The sequence below is a fragment of the Notechis scutatus genome, chromosome 1 (assembly GCF_049901735.1).
Source record: "Notechis scutatus isolate UNSWTSFEM ecotype Mainland chromosome 1, rNotScu1.2, whole genome shotgun sequence".
Taxonomy (NCBI): Eukaryota; Metazoa; Chordata; class Lepidosauria; order Squamata; family Elapidae; genus Notechis; species Notechis scutatus.
In genome coordinates, this window is record NC_142009.1 from 224,244,702 (window position 1) to 224,260,153 (window position 15,452).

Consider the following 15,452-nt stretch of genomic DNA (forward strand, 5'->3'; position numbering starts at 1 on the left):
ATTACACATGCACACCCTTCTTTTTAAGGGTGTGTGTGTATAATGCATTGAAAAGTTAGTAAGGTAATATATTGAAAAATCTTTTTAAGGTTTATGCATTTGACAGAAGCCATTTTTTAAATATTACTCCCCAAAGTACAGGACATTCTGTTTGACTCTATATCTGGTAATTCCAGAATGCCAATAATTAACGATTAAGAGAGAGTCCTTTATTACTCAACAGCTTATTTCCTGCTGTAAATCATAACCAAAATCCAGAATTCTGTTTGGAGGAACACCCTGAGCTTTCTGAGGAACACCATACTCTTTAAGAAGGACCATGGAATCTTAGTTGTTCAAGAAGCATGGATTTCTTCCTCAAAGTGTGGAAAATACCTCCAGAAGGAAGCTTAATTCTTACCTAATCCAGAAAACAGTTGCCAAATATTTGAAGAGTAAAAGGCTTGTGAACAAAGAAGACCCAAGAGAAAGATTCAGATCATGACTAACAATTTTGCAAGGGAAGAGCCTTTGAAAGGGCTTAAAGTTACAGAGTTGGAAGGGACTTTGGGGGTCTTCTTGTCCAACCCCCTGCTCAAGCAGGAGACCCTACCAGAGATGTCAAACTGGCGTCCTGCAAGCCGGATGCATCACACGCAGGCCACACCCATCCCAGCTCTGTGAAGAGAAAAAAAACATAAGTCACGTGACGGCCACGTGACACGGTGAGTTTGTCACCTGTGCACCATTTCAGACAAGGGGTTGTCCAATCTCTTCTTTAAAACCTCTAATGTTGGAGCTCCCACAACTTCTGGTGGCAAGTTGTTCCACCAATTAATTGTTCTTTCAAGAAATTTCTCCTTAATTCTAGGTTGCTCCTCTCCTTGATTAGTTGCCATCCATTGTTTCAATACAATGTGTTCAGGTGCTTTGGAGAATAGCTTGACTCCCTCTACTTTGTGGCTGCCCCTTAGATAGTGGAACCCTGCTATCATCTATCATATCACCCCTAGTCCTTCTTTTCCTTAAACTAGACATACCCAAGTCTATCCTTCATAATCCCGATAGGACTCAATTGCTTTCTGTTCTAGGTCCTAGTTGCCAAAAATAACATATAATATTTTAAGCTTTTTCATTGTTCCTGGATTATTCTTGTTTAAGAAATCTTGCTCTTGGAGAGACTCTAGGCTCTTAGTGGCATATTTCATCTCTTGCTTGAATCTTATGAAAGAACTTTGGACTGGCTTCTAACCCTGCTGAGAGTTGCTACCTTTCTTTATTACAATACTACTTATTGACCTGCTTGTTCAACAGCCAAATGAAACCTTGGCCTTGGTAGTTGGATGAAATTTTCTGCTAACTCTATTTTCTTTCCAGGGTCTACATTATTTTTCCACTCTTGCTTCCACAGCCCATCATTTCTTCAGGGTTTATCCTATGGTCTATAAACAATATGGCTCACTTGCTTTACCAACAAATTTTAAGAATTCCTTACGGTTCAAGGTTGCCAATTTCTCCATTCAAATAGAAGCTGTTGCCTTGACAGTTTCATAAAAAATAAATATGCCATTGGGATTTTTTTTTCCTCATTACACCCAAGAACATTGTGGTCATGTGCAAATATATGTAAGCAACCACAGGTGGAGGGCTAGTTGTTTTCACTGAGAACTAAATAAATATCTTTAGCAAAAGCAATAGCAATAGCACTTAGACTTATATACTGCTTCACAGTGCTTCACAGCTCTCTCTGAGCAATTTACAGAATCAGCATATTGTCCTCAACAATCTGGTTCCTCATTTGACCCACCTCGGAAGGATGGAAGGATGAGTCAACCTTCAGCCTGGTGAGACCCGAACTGCCAAACTGCTGGCAGTCAGTAGAATTAGCCCACAGTACTGCACCACTGCAGCTCTTTAACCAAAGAAGTACATTTAACCATTTTAGAGAGCACATACAAGTGGCTAACTTGAGCTTTTCTTGAATATGAATAGGGTAATCTTTGCAATAGGATAATTTTATTAGCCTGGAAAGGTGCTACCAGACTTCTGTTGATTAATTTAATCTTTGCATATGGTGAAATCTAGAGAAATCTCTCTCTTAAATTGTAAAATTCCTCAGCCCTTCCTCCTGGAAATAGCATTTCTCATCTAGAAGGGAAAAAAAATACAGGCAAAAGGCAATCAGCTGGTCATGTGGATAAGTCTCAGTCCAATCTCTCTTTCGATCTTTAAAGCACCCTGATCAGCACTGCAGTGTCTCTCTACAGAAAATGGGTTTTCAGCTCCCAGATCTGCAAAACAATGGCTCTCCATCCTCCTGTGAAATTCCTGGCCATCTGACTATACTCTAAGATTGCCACCAAGAAGCACTCTAGTCTAAGCAACTCTTCCTTTTACAGTGATTAAGGATACATAGGATACATTTTTCAAGCCAAGGCAGATTTCCCAGTATCACTTCCTATTGTCTTTTGCTTGTTGTTCTCATTTCCATTTTTCATTGTCTCGTGTTTCTCATGAAAGTTTCTAAATCAGAAACCACCATGGGCTAAAATGTCTATTTGAATCTGCTTTTGGTTTCAGAAATGATTGGTTGCTATAAATCATGACCTCCTCCCACCCGCCAGCAAAACTTGCCAAGTACAATTTCAGTGTGAAAATGCAGAGAACTGAGAAATCATAATATCCTAGTCTGATGGCATGCAGTAGAATATTTATAGGACTGGCTAGAGCAGGGGTCTCAAACTTGCGGCCCGTGGGCCAATTGCGGCCCGCAGGATGATATCCTGTGGCCTCCACCATGATATGAAAGTATAATATTAGTGCAGCCCGCAGGGGGAATGGACCTCTGAAGGAAGTCCCGCCCGCCGTTCCTCGTCGTGGCTTCTTCTCCACCCTGAACTTTAACAAGTCCAAGTACAGGTCCAGACTTACTGATGATCATCTTCAAGCCATACTGAGGGTCTCAAGTGCCTCCTCTCTCAAGCCAAATGTGGCTCAGATATGTGAGAGGAAGCGTTGTCAAGTCTCTGGCAGCAAGGAGTAAGCTGGAGAAGCCATGTTCTGAGGAACTGTTCATGATCTTCATTCAATGTTCCATTCATGTGTTCAGGACAGTTCATGTATTGGAGAAATCATTAACTGTTGATGACATTTGAGGATATTTTTTTAACAATGTTTTTTGTGGAATCCCTTATGCGGCCCAGCCTCACCCAGACTCTGCCTCCAGCGGCCCCCAGGTAAATTGAGTTTGAGACCCCTGGGCTTGAGCATCAAAAGCAAAAGTAGAAGGAGGCAAAAGTTCCCACTGAGGAAACAGTCCATGGTAATAAACAAGAAAGTAAATAAGTTTTATAGAGCTTTAGGGCATGACCTCATGTCCCCAACTCATAGCTCAATTATTACCTGATAACTCTTGTCAGACGTGTTCTTTCATCTTGTTCAGAGGTCACGGAAGAAGCAACTTGCGTTCATCTTTTGCTGTTCTGGTGTTAAAATTAAGATGTTTCCCCTCTCTTCTTCACACAAGTCTTGTTGCCTGAATGACTTACTGAGAGTGGTCAGTGATGCAGTTTGGGGGTAGGTTCTGCTCACTTCCTTGAGATAAAATAAGTCCTTATTGAAGGCTAGCTGTTTAGTTATTATTGTGCATACCAGTGGTGGGATTCAAATTTTTTTACTATTGGTTCTGTGGCTGTGGCTTGGTGGGTGTGGTGTGGCTTGGTGGGCATGGCTTCATGGGTGTGGCAGGGGAAGGCTACTATAAGGTCTCCATTCCCACCCCACTCCAGGGGAAGGCTACTGCAAAATCCCATTCCCTCCCCACCCCACTAACCTTCTTTCCACCTCCGTTCTCCTGTGTAGGGCAACAAAAGAAGACCCAGCCGATCAGCTGGGATTCAGGAGGCAGAGAATAGATGGGGGTGGGACCAGTCAGAGGTGGTATTTGCCGGTGCTCTGAACTACTCAAAATTTCCACCACTGGTTCTCCAGATTTGGTCAGAACCTGCTGAATACCACCTCTGGTGCATACCGAAAGAAAGCAGGAGCTGATAAGGTGAGGCATATGGAATTAGATAAACTATTATAGGAACCAAGAGGTTTCTATTATGACTTTCTTTGTGCTAGACTTGGCATTAGACCCAACAAATGTGCAAATAGGCATGGGACTACATGCATTCCAAGGCTTGCCAAATTATGATACCTGCTGAAAACGCCTGATAACTTGGAGCAGCAGTCTCCAACCTTTCCCCCCCAAGGACCAGTGGTGGCGGCAGAGGGGGGGGAGGAGGGTTTCACACATGCACCTGCCGCTTTTGCAAATGGAGCTTTGAGCATTTGCTCACTGCTTGCGTGGCCCACTTCCTAGCGGGCCATGGACCAGTATCAGTCCCCAAACCAGGATTAAGAACCCCTGACTTAGAGAACCTTCTGATATGCACAACCATCTTCCCCAATAACCCATCCCAGGAACCAGCCACCATCCTTTCTGGAAACATTCATTCAAATTGGCCATTTCTTATCTATGTTAGCAATGCTTCTTTTAAAAAATTATCTTCATTTGTTCTGGGAAGAAATATTAAATGTGGAAATTTGAAATATTACTTCTGCTTAATGTTACTTCTGCTTAATATCACATGTTACTTCTGCTTAATATTACATGCATATTCATATGTATATTTTTTGTATATTTTTTGTTTGTTCTTGGTTTCTTTTCCTTTTTACCTTTTGAGTTTTCTAGATTATTGGTGAGATTTTCCCTCACCAATAATAATTCTATAATAATAATAATAATAATAATAATAATAATAATAATAATAATAATAATAATAATAATAATAATAATAATAATAATAATAAAGCAACTCGTAATGGGTTGTGAGAATAATCATGGGAGACAGGAATAAACCTATAGGCAATGGTCTGCTAAGAGAAATTTGTATCTGAAGCAGGAATGGGTTTGGTTGGAGACTCCATCTCAAACATGATTGAGTCTCTCTAGTTCTCTGGCATGTAAAGCAGGGGAGGTGGAAGCCATTTTAGATTTGTGGGATTTTGTTACTCTGGCTTTACAACAAAGGTAGTAACAGTATTCTTGGCTTTGGTTTCCTGGTCTGGATTATGTTGAAAGGTTGACAACATTGCAAAGTCATTCTTATTTTTTCTGTTTAAAGGAATATATAGTTTTGACACATGCACAAACTTACTGGAAAGACAAGGTTGTGATGGAAACTATGCATCAACATTTTAGCACATGGTACTTTTCCCTGTATCTTTATCTAGCTCTCTGTGTATGGGCTTTATCAACAGTTTCAAAGTGATGGAACTTCCAGATTTGCTGAGACAATCAAATGTTGAGGCACAAGGGTCAAGGAACTTAATTTGCTGATTCATTCATTACACATGCAACCAATTTCCTCATTTAAAGAGAAAGAGCATATAGATTCCAGCTCTGCGAATCCATAGACGTTATCCACGATACAGCACTTTGATAATTGTTAATGATTTATTTTCAAGAGCTGTGTTTGTATTTCAGCTGTATTTGAAACAATACAAATCAATAGTACTTTGCCTTTGGATTAGCATTAATAAGACATGATTCTGGATATTTTCATAGTTGAATCTTAGCAAGCCCACTTCTGTTAACCAAATGATCATTACAAAAATATTAAATGTTGGGATAACTTCATTCCTGTTCCTTGTCCATTCTAGGTAGCTCAAATATCCTGTTGTAATCAATGAGGTATAAAATAGTGAAAGGTGAGAGACACACATGACTATTGTTCTCTAAAGCAGAGGTTGCCAACCAGTGGTCCGTGGACCACTGCTGCCCGTGAGAAAATTTTGGGGGTCTGCAGCGCACTTCTTAAAGCAATTCAATAGAGCAAAGGATTAGGTAAGTTAAGTTAAAACAGGAATGGGTCAGAGAAAGGCAATTCAGAAATCAGGGCCAGCTTCCACCAGTGATTTTCTAATGCTTCATCCAGGAGGCAATCTACTGTAGTTATTGTACAGTTATTAAAGGTCTGCAATTCCTGCCAGAATAAAGGTAGTTATAGTTATATTGTATGTGCCCATAAGGTCAGTGTACACAAAATTATGGTTATAATCAAGGACAATCAATGAAACATATTCAGGCTCTATGAATTATTGGGTTTTCCCCCAGATGTGCTTTCCAAGCATTTCTTCTTCAGATGTTCCAAGATCAGAATATCATCATAGCAAAGGCTCTTTTTTAAAAATCCGGAATGAATTTCTTCTATTTATGGTACTCAATGCAGGTCTCCTCTGAAGATTTTCCTGAACAAATAGAATGATGCGCGTACAGAGGGTCCTTTTAGATATTTGGACCCCAAACTTACTGACAAAGCTTTATCTTGCCCTAAATGCTCAGCAGTTTGAGGCACATGTTGTTGCTGGTTGTGTTATTTTGGCACCTGACATAGAAAATCACAAAGGTATATCTTCAAATGCCAGAGACTAAAACTATCCCTAAAATAAAACAAAACAAGATAAATGGCAATTTGGCCATGATGCTCGAGGTGTTCTGCTGAGGCAATGCTTCTCAATGCCAAACACTGTCTGTAAGACAAAAATCACACTGTTGCTTTCTTTTTGAACACGCTTCTCCTTTTACATTATTGTGAAATCCAGGAGTAACCAAAATGAGATCACTGTTAAACTCCTTCCTCTCTACTTTTTTTTCTCTGTTACTGAACTCTAGGGCATGTGGTGACTTCTCTTCATCTTTTATCATTTGTGAAGATCTTGTACTGCTTCTGATCTGAACATAACTTTTGACAGAACAAACTTTTAAATGGGATCCCAAGATGCAGGTAGATTTCACCAAATTGTACTCCTTTTTTCAGTGATAAAAATTATATCTTCTGTTCCTCTTGTATTTTATTTAATTGATATTCATTTCTTCCATAGACATGTATTTGATTTGTTTATTTATTCAGAAGAAGTAAAATATAAATGAGTACAGCATTAGAATGATTTATAGAAAACACTTTACATTTTCAATGCTTCGTCTATTATACTTCTCTGTTCTTTCGATTGTTTTATACCAAATAACTTTACAGGTTGTAATCTTTATACAGTTACTATGAATAAGCCTCAATTAATTCAATGGAACTTAATTTTGGGTAGATATGCTGCATGTAGGGTTTATTTTATTGGGATCACTCAGCTTTGCAAAACCCATTTTTATGTAATTCTGTAGTTTTTAAACGTCTGCCTATTACCCAGATCTTAAAATCAGCAAAGCATGCTAAGAAAATGAACAAACAAAAAAATGTAACAATAAGATTATGAGACAATTTCTGCCTAACATATAATACAGATTTGTAAAGGTCCCATAACTTTGAACCATGCTATAATTAAGCATTTTTTAATACGGTGACCACATGAGTTGCAGAAACAGAATTTAAGTTCTTAAGTTCCTTGGAAGTGATTAAATTCTGAATTCTGGAATCTTGAAGACATTCTATGCTTCTAATCAGCAGCTGTGTGTGTTGGCTAATACAGCTTGTTCTGGATAGCATCAATTTTGATTTTAAAAGGATACTTACAGAAGAGAAGAGGCAACCAGGATGTCTGAAAGCTGATTATTTTTGTCCTTTTCTTGGATTCTGTACTATATTAGCATACTCCAAACCCTCGCACCTGATTGGTCCGGACGGACAGCGACCTGATTGGTCGAAACCCCAGCCGTGATTGGAGCGCTAGGGATCTGCCGTGATTGGCTGTGCCGATCGCGGGAGATTCAAAGCGCTGCCATTGGCCGCCCAGCCGCGAGCCAGCCCTATATGAAGGCTGCCGCGGCTTGTGTTTCTTCAGACTGTTCTTAACCTGAATAAAGAGCTGAACTCACTAGAATGGTCTCGCGTCTCCTTCGAACCGATCCACCCCAGATCTAACACTGGCGACGAGGGTGGGATCGTGAGACAAGGAGACCAACTGGCACGTGGCGAAGCGGCACGCAGCAGCAGGCAGCATGGCCGGCCTCAATTCGTCACCCGCACCCTTCAACCCTGCTACTGAGGACTGGGAATCCTATACCGATAGGTTCCAGATGTTCCTCGAGAGTAGCAATCTCAAGGATGCCAACGGCCACAAGAAACGAGCCGAGCTTACACACCGCGGGCCCGCAGTGTTCAAAATGGCCAAAGCCTTGGCCAAACCAGAAGACATCAAGACCATGGAATGGGGCAACCTTGAGCCCCTACTGAGAAACCACTACGCCCCATCGTGCCCATCCTCATCCGGCGGCACGATTTCTACAGGCGGGATCAACGCGAGGGCAAGGGGCTCGGCGACTTCATGGCGGCCCTACGAGACTTGGGCGGCCTGTGCGGGTTCGCCGATCTGGACGAGGCACTGCGAGACCGCGTCGTCCTCGGGCTCCGAGACCCCGTCCTCCAGAGCCGCATCATGGCAAAGGGCAACATTTCCCTCGCCGATGCCCTCACCGAGGCCGCTGCAGCGGAAGCAGCCAAAAAATCAGCGGCTCGGATGCGGCAATCGAGCATCACACCGCGATCAATGGCCGGTGAGACGACCTCGACCCCCAATCAGCGACCCGAGACCGACCAGTGAGACACAACCACGCACCACGGCGACGTCGATTCCTTCTCGGAGACCGAGGACGAGGAGGAGGAGATCCACCGCCTGCAAGCAGCATGGGGGCGACGGGAACCACGAGGTCGTAAGTCGAGGTTACAGTGCGCCGGCTGCGGAGGCGATCACCCCTGCTCGGACTGCCGTTTCCTCGATGCCATTTGCCGGCAGTGCGAGAAGCGGGGGCATATCACCAAGGTGTGCCGGAATAAGAGACACTACAGCCCGCAACGATGAGATGGCAGCCCCCGACGGCGGGAAAACACCCCCACCAGACACCGAGAGCGCCAACCGGAGAGCCGCTGGACCCAAGAAGGTCGGAATAGGCAACTCCACGAGGCGAGACAGAGGGAGGAAACACACCAGACCGTCGTCATCGGCCATTCCTCCACAAGCGACAACCGGAAGGTATACGTGACGGTGGGCATTGAAGACCAGCCATGCAACATGGAGGTGGACTCCGGGTCCTTCCTCTCAATGGTCTCATGGCGCACCATCAAGCGCCTAGTCCCTACCATCCGCCGCCATGAACTAGAAGACCAAACACTGACCCTCAAGGACTACCAAGGGAACCGCATCCCTGTAGTCGGCAGAGGCCATTTTAAAGTCACCTTCAAGGGCCATACCGGAAGTGCTACCCTGACAATCGTCGACCGAGACAGACCGAGCCTATTGGGACTGCAGTGGTTCGCACCCCTGGGCATCGAAGTAACCGGCATCCACCACATCGGAGAGGCGGACTGGGAAGCGGCGCTCATGAGGGACTTACGGGAAGTCTTCGACGACAGCCTAGGCAAGTACCGGGGGTCCCCTATTTCATTCAATATAGACCCGAGCATCGCCCCTATCCGCCTTAAGCCCAGGCGAGTGCCATTTGCACTCAAGCCAAAGATCGATGAGCAGCTAGGTAAGCTCATCGCGCAAGGTGTGATGGAACCAACCGATCACGCCAGGTGGGAGACCCCCATAGTGACTCCCATCAAGCCGGATGGGTCCGTGAGAATCTGTGGGGACTATAAGGCCACCCTAAACCACGCGCTCCAACAAAGCGCATACCCCGTCCCAGTAGTGCAGCACCTTCTGCACTCACTGGGGGGAGGCCGAATTTTTGCGAAACTCGACCTGGCACAAGCCTACCAGCAACTGCCGGTCGACGCCAAAACCGCCGAAGCCCAGACCATCATAACACACCGGGGGGCTTTCCACTGCAACTGGCTCCAATTTGGAGTCAGCGTGGCACCCGGAGTCTTCCAAAGCCTCATGGAAAGACTCCTCCAAGGCATAGAGGGGGTGGTGCCCTATTTTGACGACGTCTTGGTGGCCGCGAAAAATGAAAAACAACTGGAAGCCCGGTTGAGGGAGGTACTGGAGAAATTCAGGGACTCGGGACTCAAAGTCAAAAAAGGAAAATGCCAACTCCGGGCAGAGAGGGTTGAATTCCTAGGGTACCTCCTAGATAAGCAAGGGATCCACCCCACGGAAAAGAAACTAAGAGCCATAAGGGAAACACTACGGCCCAAAAACAAAACGGAGCTACAGGCTTTCCTGGGACTGTTAAACTTTTATAATGTCTTCCTACCTCAAAAGGCAACCGTGGCGGAACCGTTGCATAGGCTGTTAGACAAAACAGCCACCTGGACCTGGGGAGCACGGGAAGAGAGCGCTTTCACCAACACAAAGAATCTGCTAACATTGGACGCGGTACTAATCCAGTACAGCGAGACCCTGCCATTAACGGTAACGTGCGATGCATCGCCATTCGGAATCGGCGCCATTCTCAGCCACCAACTACCGGACGGGAAGGAAGCACCCATCACTTTCTCATCAAGGACACTTTCAAAACCAGAAAGAAACTACAGTCAGCTCGACAAAGAGGCCCTAGCAGTCGACGCAGGCGTCAAGAAATTCCACGAATACCTTTACGGTAGGACTTTTACAATCATCACAGACCACAAGCCGCTGCTAGGAATCCTGGCGGGATATAAGGCCACACCGAACATTCTATCACCAAGAATGACAAGATGGTCCGAATTCCTAGCAGCATACAATTACCAGCTCATACACCGACCCGGGAAGGACATCGCCCACGCAGACGCCCTGAGCCGATCACCCCTGCCCGATCTGGAAGACGACCCGGCACCCACGACAAAGGTACTGCAAATAGAGACAATATCCAACCCACTAGTGACCGCGCCAGACATTGCCAGAGAAACAAATAAAGACAAGCGGCTGGCGCGAGTCCTGAGCTGGGTTGGAAAAGGGTGGCCGGAAGGGGACAAGGACGAACTATTCAGACCCTTCAGAAACAGACAAACTGAACTCTTTACCGAGAAGGGCTGTATACTGTGGGGGGACAGAGTGGTAATCCCGGAAACATTACAAGAAAGGGTACTGGGGATGCTGCATGAGGGACACCCAGGGATGGTTAAGATGAAAAGCCTGGCCAGAAGCTACGCATGGTGGCCGGGAATGGATAAACAAATCGAAACCTGGGTAGCCAAATGCAAACAATGCCAGGAAGCCAGGCCTACCCCTCCCGCCGCCCCAATCCACGAGTGGGAAATGCCAAGAGGCCCGTGGTCTAGGATTCACATAGACTTTGCGGGGCCAACCAAGGGGCACATGTACCTCATCACAGTAGACGCTTACTCCAACTGGCTGGAGGAAAGTACCATGAAGTCTACCACAACGGAGGCGGTAATAAAAAAACTGAGCAAACTTTTCACCACGCACGGCCTGCCAGACGTAATAGTGTCAGACAATGGGCCCCAGTTCACCGCGCTAGCGTTTGAACAATTTCTGGCAGGCCAAGGCATACGCCATGCATTAACCGCGCCAGCAAATCCGGCGGCAAACGGACGGGCGGAACGCAGGGTCCAATACACGAAGAAAGCCATACAGAAAATAGAAGCAGCCAACATACAGGACAAAATAAATAAAATGCTCCTCATTCAGCATAACACACCCAGCGCAACCACAAATAGAAGCCCGGCAGAGCTAATGATGGGCAGAAATCTACGGTCAACACTAGATAGAATGCACCCCACATATAACCCTGACAAACCCCCGGGCTCCTCCAGCAAACACAGAAAATTTAACATAGGGGACGCAGTATACGCGAAAAAACCTTTCAGGGGAACCACTCTGGATACCAGCAATGATCACCCAAATAACCGGCCCCTTATCGTACCGGCTAGAGACAAGCGACGGGAAAAACTGGAAACGGCACATTAACCAGCTAAGGTCTAGAATAACCAACAACCAGACTCCCGAGCAAGAAACTAGAAGGGGGGAAACGGGAAGCAATAAAGAAAGAACCGGAGGGACCCCTAGCGCAAGCTGAACACCCCCACCCAGAATAAATAGACCACAAATAACCCGTTCCTACTCACCAGTAGACGCAGGACCAACAGAACAGGAAAACCCAGAATCTTCACCGGGAAGGAGCAGTCAAGCCAGCTCAACCAGCCCGGAAAGACCCGATGGGAACAACAGCAGCGGCAGCTCAACCAGCCCGGGTAGACCAGGAGGAAGCTACCAAGAAAGGCCCAGCTCAACCTTCCAGGCGGTTCCATCCCTGGGAACCGGAGCAACAGAGAAGACATCCGAACCGGTCGACGACCACACGAGAACTGAACCACGCAGGTCTACTAGACAGGTACGAAGCCCCGCCTACTTGTGCGACTACGTCACGACGCACGCCAGACGAAACCAAGAGGGGAGGGGTGTACTATATTAGCATACTCCAAACCCTGGCACCTGATTGGTCCGGACGGACAGCGACCTGATTGGCTGTGCCGATCGCGGGAGATTCAAAGCGCTGCCATTGGCCACCCAGCCGCGAGCCAGCCCTATATGAAGGCTGCCGCGGCTTGTGTTTCTTCAGACTGTTCTTAACCTGAATAAAGAGCTGAACTCACTAGAATGGTCTCGCGTCTCCTTCGAACCGATCCACCCCAGATCTAACAGATTCCATTCCAGTGTGTTTCCTTTGTTTCCTAATAGAAGAAAAGAGGACCACATACTTAAAATCCTTTGCTGAATTATAGGGTGGAAGAGACGGATCGTCCCCTTTTCTTTCTGTCAAAACCCCATGCCTTTCATACAAGTCCAATGCTTCACCCTAGTGGAGATGGGAAGTTGCACCACTTGAACTGTTGTTTTAAGAATTACAGTTCAGTTAAACCAAGGCAGCACCTCCAAATATTGTGGCCAGTGACTAAGTTTACCCTTCTTCTTAAGTCATACTGGGTTAACGCAATAGATTAACACGATGTATCTTTTCATGCTCAAACCAGCAGGTGGCAGTAGAAGGACTTCTCTTTTTAATCTCTGAAGTTCCAAGCCCAGGAACCAAATTGAAACCATTATTGTGTGGCACGGAACTTCTCACCCCGACAGTGATTTCACCCCCCCCACCCCAAAAAAATTATATCCAACAATTTCACTGAAAAACTTAGCGGATAAGTAGGAAGTTTGAAGATAAGTCCATGCTCATAGATCCCACAGCCACAAAATTGAGCTGCAGTCAACTAGCTCTCATCACTCCCTGAAAGGGGACCAAAGGCTCTGGTTCTAATTCATCAAAGAGAGGGAGGGCCTTTCCTCACTTAGCAGGCCTGAAGTCTTGTTAGAGCAATGTTAGGACTATATGGTGTAACACTGCCTTGCTCTAACTTTCTCCCATCTTCTCTGGTTTGTTTGATGGGACAGAAGCCGGAGTGGGATTCTACCAGTTCGGACCAGTTCTATAGAACTGGTTGTCATGATTCTGCCCAGTTCGGCGGACTGGCAAATCATGCCTATGGCGCACGCCCAACATCGCTGACTGCATTCTCCCCCACCCACTCATTCCTTAAGATATTTCTTTTCCCCCTCTCCCAACGATCAGCTGTTCCAATGATCGGCTGAGCCAGGAACCCTCTTGCTGTCTTACTGCTTAACCCAGGAGGCAGAGGTGGTATTCAGCAGGTTCTGACCAGTTCTGGAGAATCGGTAGTGGAAATTTTGAGTAGTTCGGAGAACCGGCAAATACCACCTCTGACTGGCCCCGCCCCCATCTATTCTCTGCCTCCCAAGTCCCAGCTGATCGGCTGGGTCTTCTTTTGTTGCCCTGCACAGGAGAACAGAGCTGGAAAGCAGGTTAGTGGGGTAGGGAGGGAATGGAGATTTTGCAGTATCCTTCCCCTGCCAAGCCACGCCCACAGAACCAGTCGTAAAAAAATTTGAATCCCACCACTGCCAGGAGGGTTCCCTGAGGTCTAGGAGGCCCAAAAACGGAGTGCAGGGGGGAGCTGCACCCCACCTTGTGCTCTGTTTTTTGCCTTCCTGGGACCCAGGAAAGCTTTCTGGGAGCAAAAATGCCCCCCTCCCGGAGGCTTCCCTGAGACCCAGGAGGCAAAAAAAACCCACAAACGGGATGTGTGTGTGTGTGTGTGTGTGTGCGCGCACTGTAAAAAAATAAAATAAAAAAATAAAAATAAAAAAGCCACACCTACCCAGTCACATGGCCATGCCCACCTAGCCATGCCCACAGAACCGGTTGTTAAAAAAAATTGAATCCCACCCCTGGACAGAAGGAAGTGATTCTGCAAACTGTAGTCTGAAGTCAAGATCAAGACCATTGACAAGGCTTGTGTTACCAAACCATTTTTGGCATGCTGTAGACAAGGCTATCAAGATGTCAGCATGACTCTGTCAGTAATTAGCACTCTTGTCTATTATGCAACAGCAAACAAGCATGGATATGTAAATACAGCTCTCTAGAGCCTGGTCGTCCAACCTGGGCTGCATGGAGTAAAGAGGAATTGTCTTGGTCCACAAACAAAATATATAGTATAGTTAATGAATATAAAATCACATAATAATGTTAAAAGTTTACGATCTTGTGGGGCCGCATTACCAGTTGTCCAGGGCCTCATATGGCTCATGGGTGATGGGTTGGACATGCCTGCTCTAGAGCAATCTGAATGTAACTTGATTTTTATTTCCCATCAAGCAAATCTGCCTTCCTTCTCCCAGAACCAAGCCTGTTTAGGATAGTTCACTCCAGCACCCAGACGTATAATTCTGCCTGCTGATGTGACTAATAAGAAGCAGCCAAAGCATTCATATTCTAGATTGATATTCTGTTTTTCCTCAGGATTTTGAGGACATATATATTACAATCAGAGGTGGTATTTAGCAGGTTCTGACCAGTTCTGGAGAACTGGTAGCGGAAATATTGAGTGGTTTGGAGAAGCGGCAAATACCTCCTCTGACTGGAGATTTTACAGTATCCTTCCCTTGCCACGCCCACCAAGCCACACCCCCAGAACCGGTAGTAAAAAAGTTTGAATCCCACCACCGATTACAATCATTCCATCAATTTTCGCCATAGCAACATTGAGTGGGAAATTGGGTTGACCAGGAAAAAATGACTCAGAGTCCCCCAATGAATTTCTGCCGCTGAAGTTGGACTTGAACCCAGACCTTCACCAGTAACTTAACCATTGCATCACAATGCCTCTGAACCATCTTCCAACAATGACAGATATTGAAGACCCACCAAATGTGAAACACAATAGATGGGCTTTTTTAAAAAATAAGGGAAGCAGACTGCTTTTAAAAAAAAAAAACACCAGGAAAGCAGACTGCTTATATTTTGTAAGATGATGAATCTCACCAAAAATGAAACCTTTCCAGCATAGATTTTAAGTGTAATGTGACGGTTTGTTTTGGATACAAAGAATACCAACCAATTGGCGCTCTTCCTTTCTGCTCCAAACCAATTAATCATTCAAGGGACTATGCACACAACTTCCAAACTTTGTGAATTAACCATCTCCTTCCCAAGAGAGAAGCAGTTAAGTCTT

At 45.4% G+C, this 15,452-nt stretch overlaps 1 protein-coding gene across 2 annotated transcripts in view; it reads left to right on the forward strand.

The window, feature by feature from the left end:
* Window positions 1-15,452, forward strand: part of SLC11A1 (solute carrier family 11 member 1) — a 55,096-nt gene that overhangs the window by 1,677 nt on the left and 37,967 nt on the right. The window contains exon 2 of one of the 2 annotated variants that reach the window (XM_087950376.1): window positions 6,701-6,812. In XM_087950376.1, the coding sequence (XP_087806502.1) occupies window positions 6,794-6,812 (19 nt within the window). In that variant the 5' untranslated portion in view covers window positions 6,701-6,793. Of the gene's footprint in view, window positions 1-6,588; window positions 6,813-15,452 lie in introns of those variants that run through there. The other variant, XM_087950375.1, reaches the window with a different exon arrangement.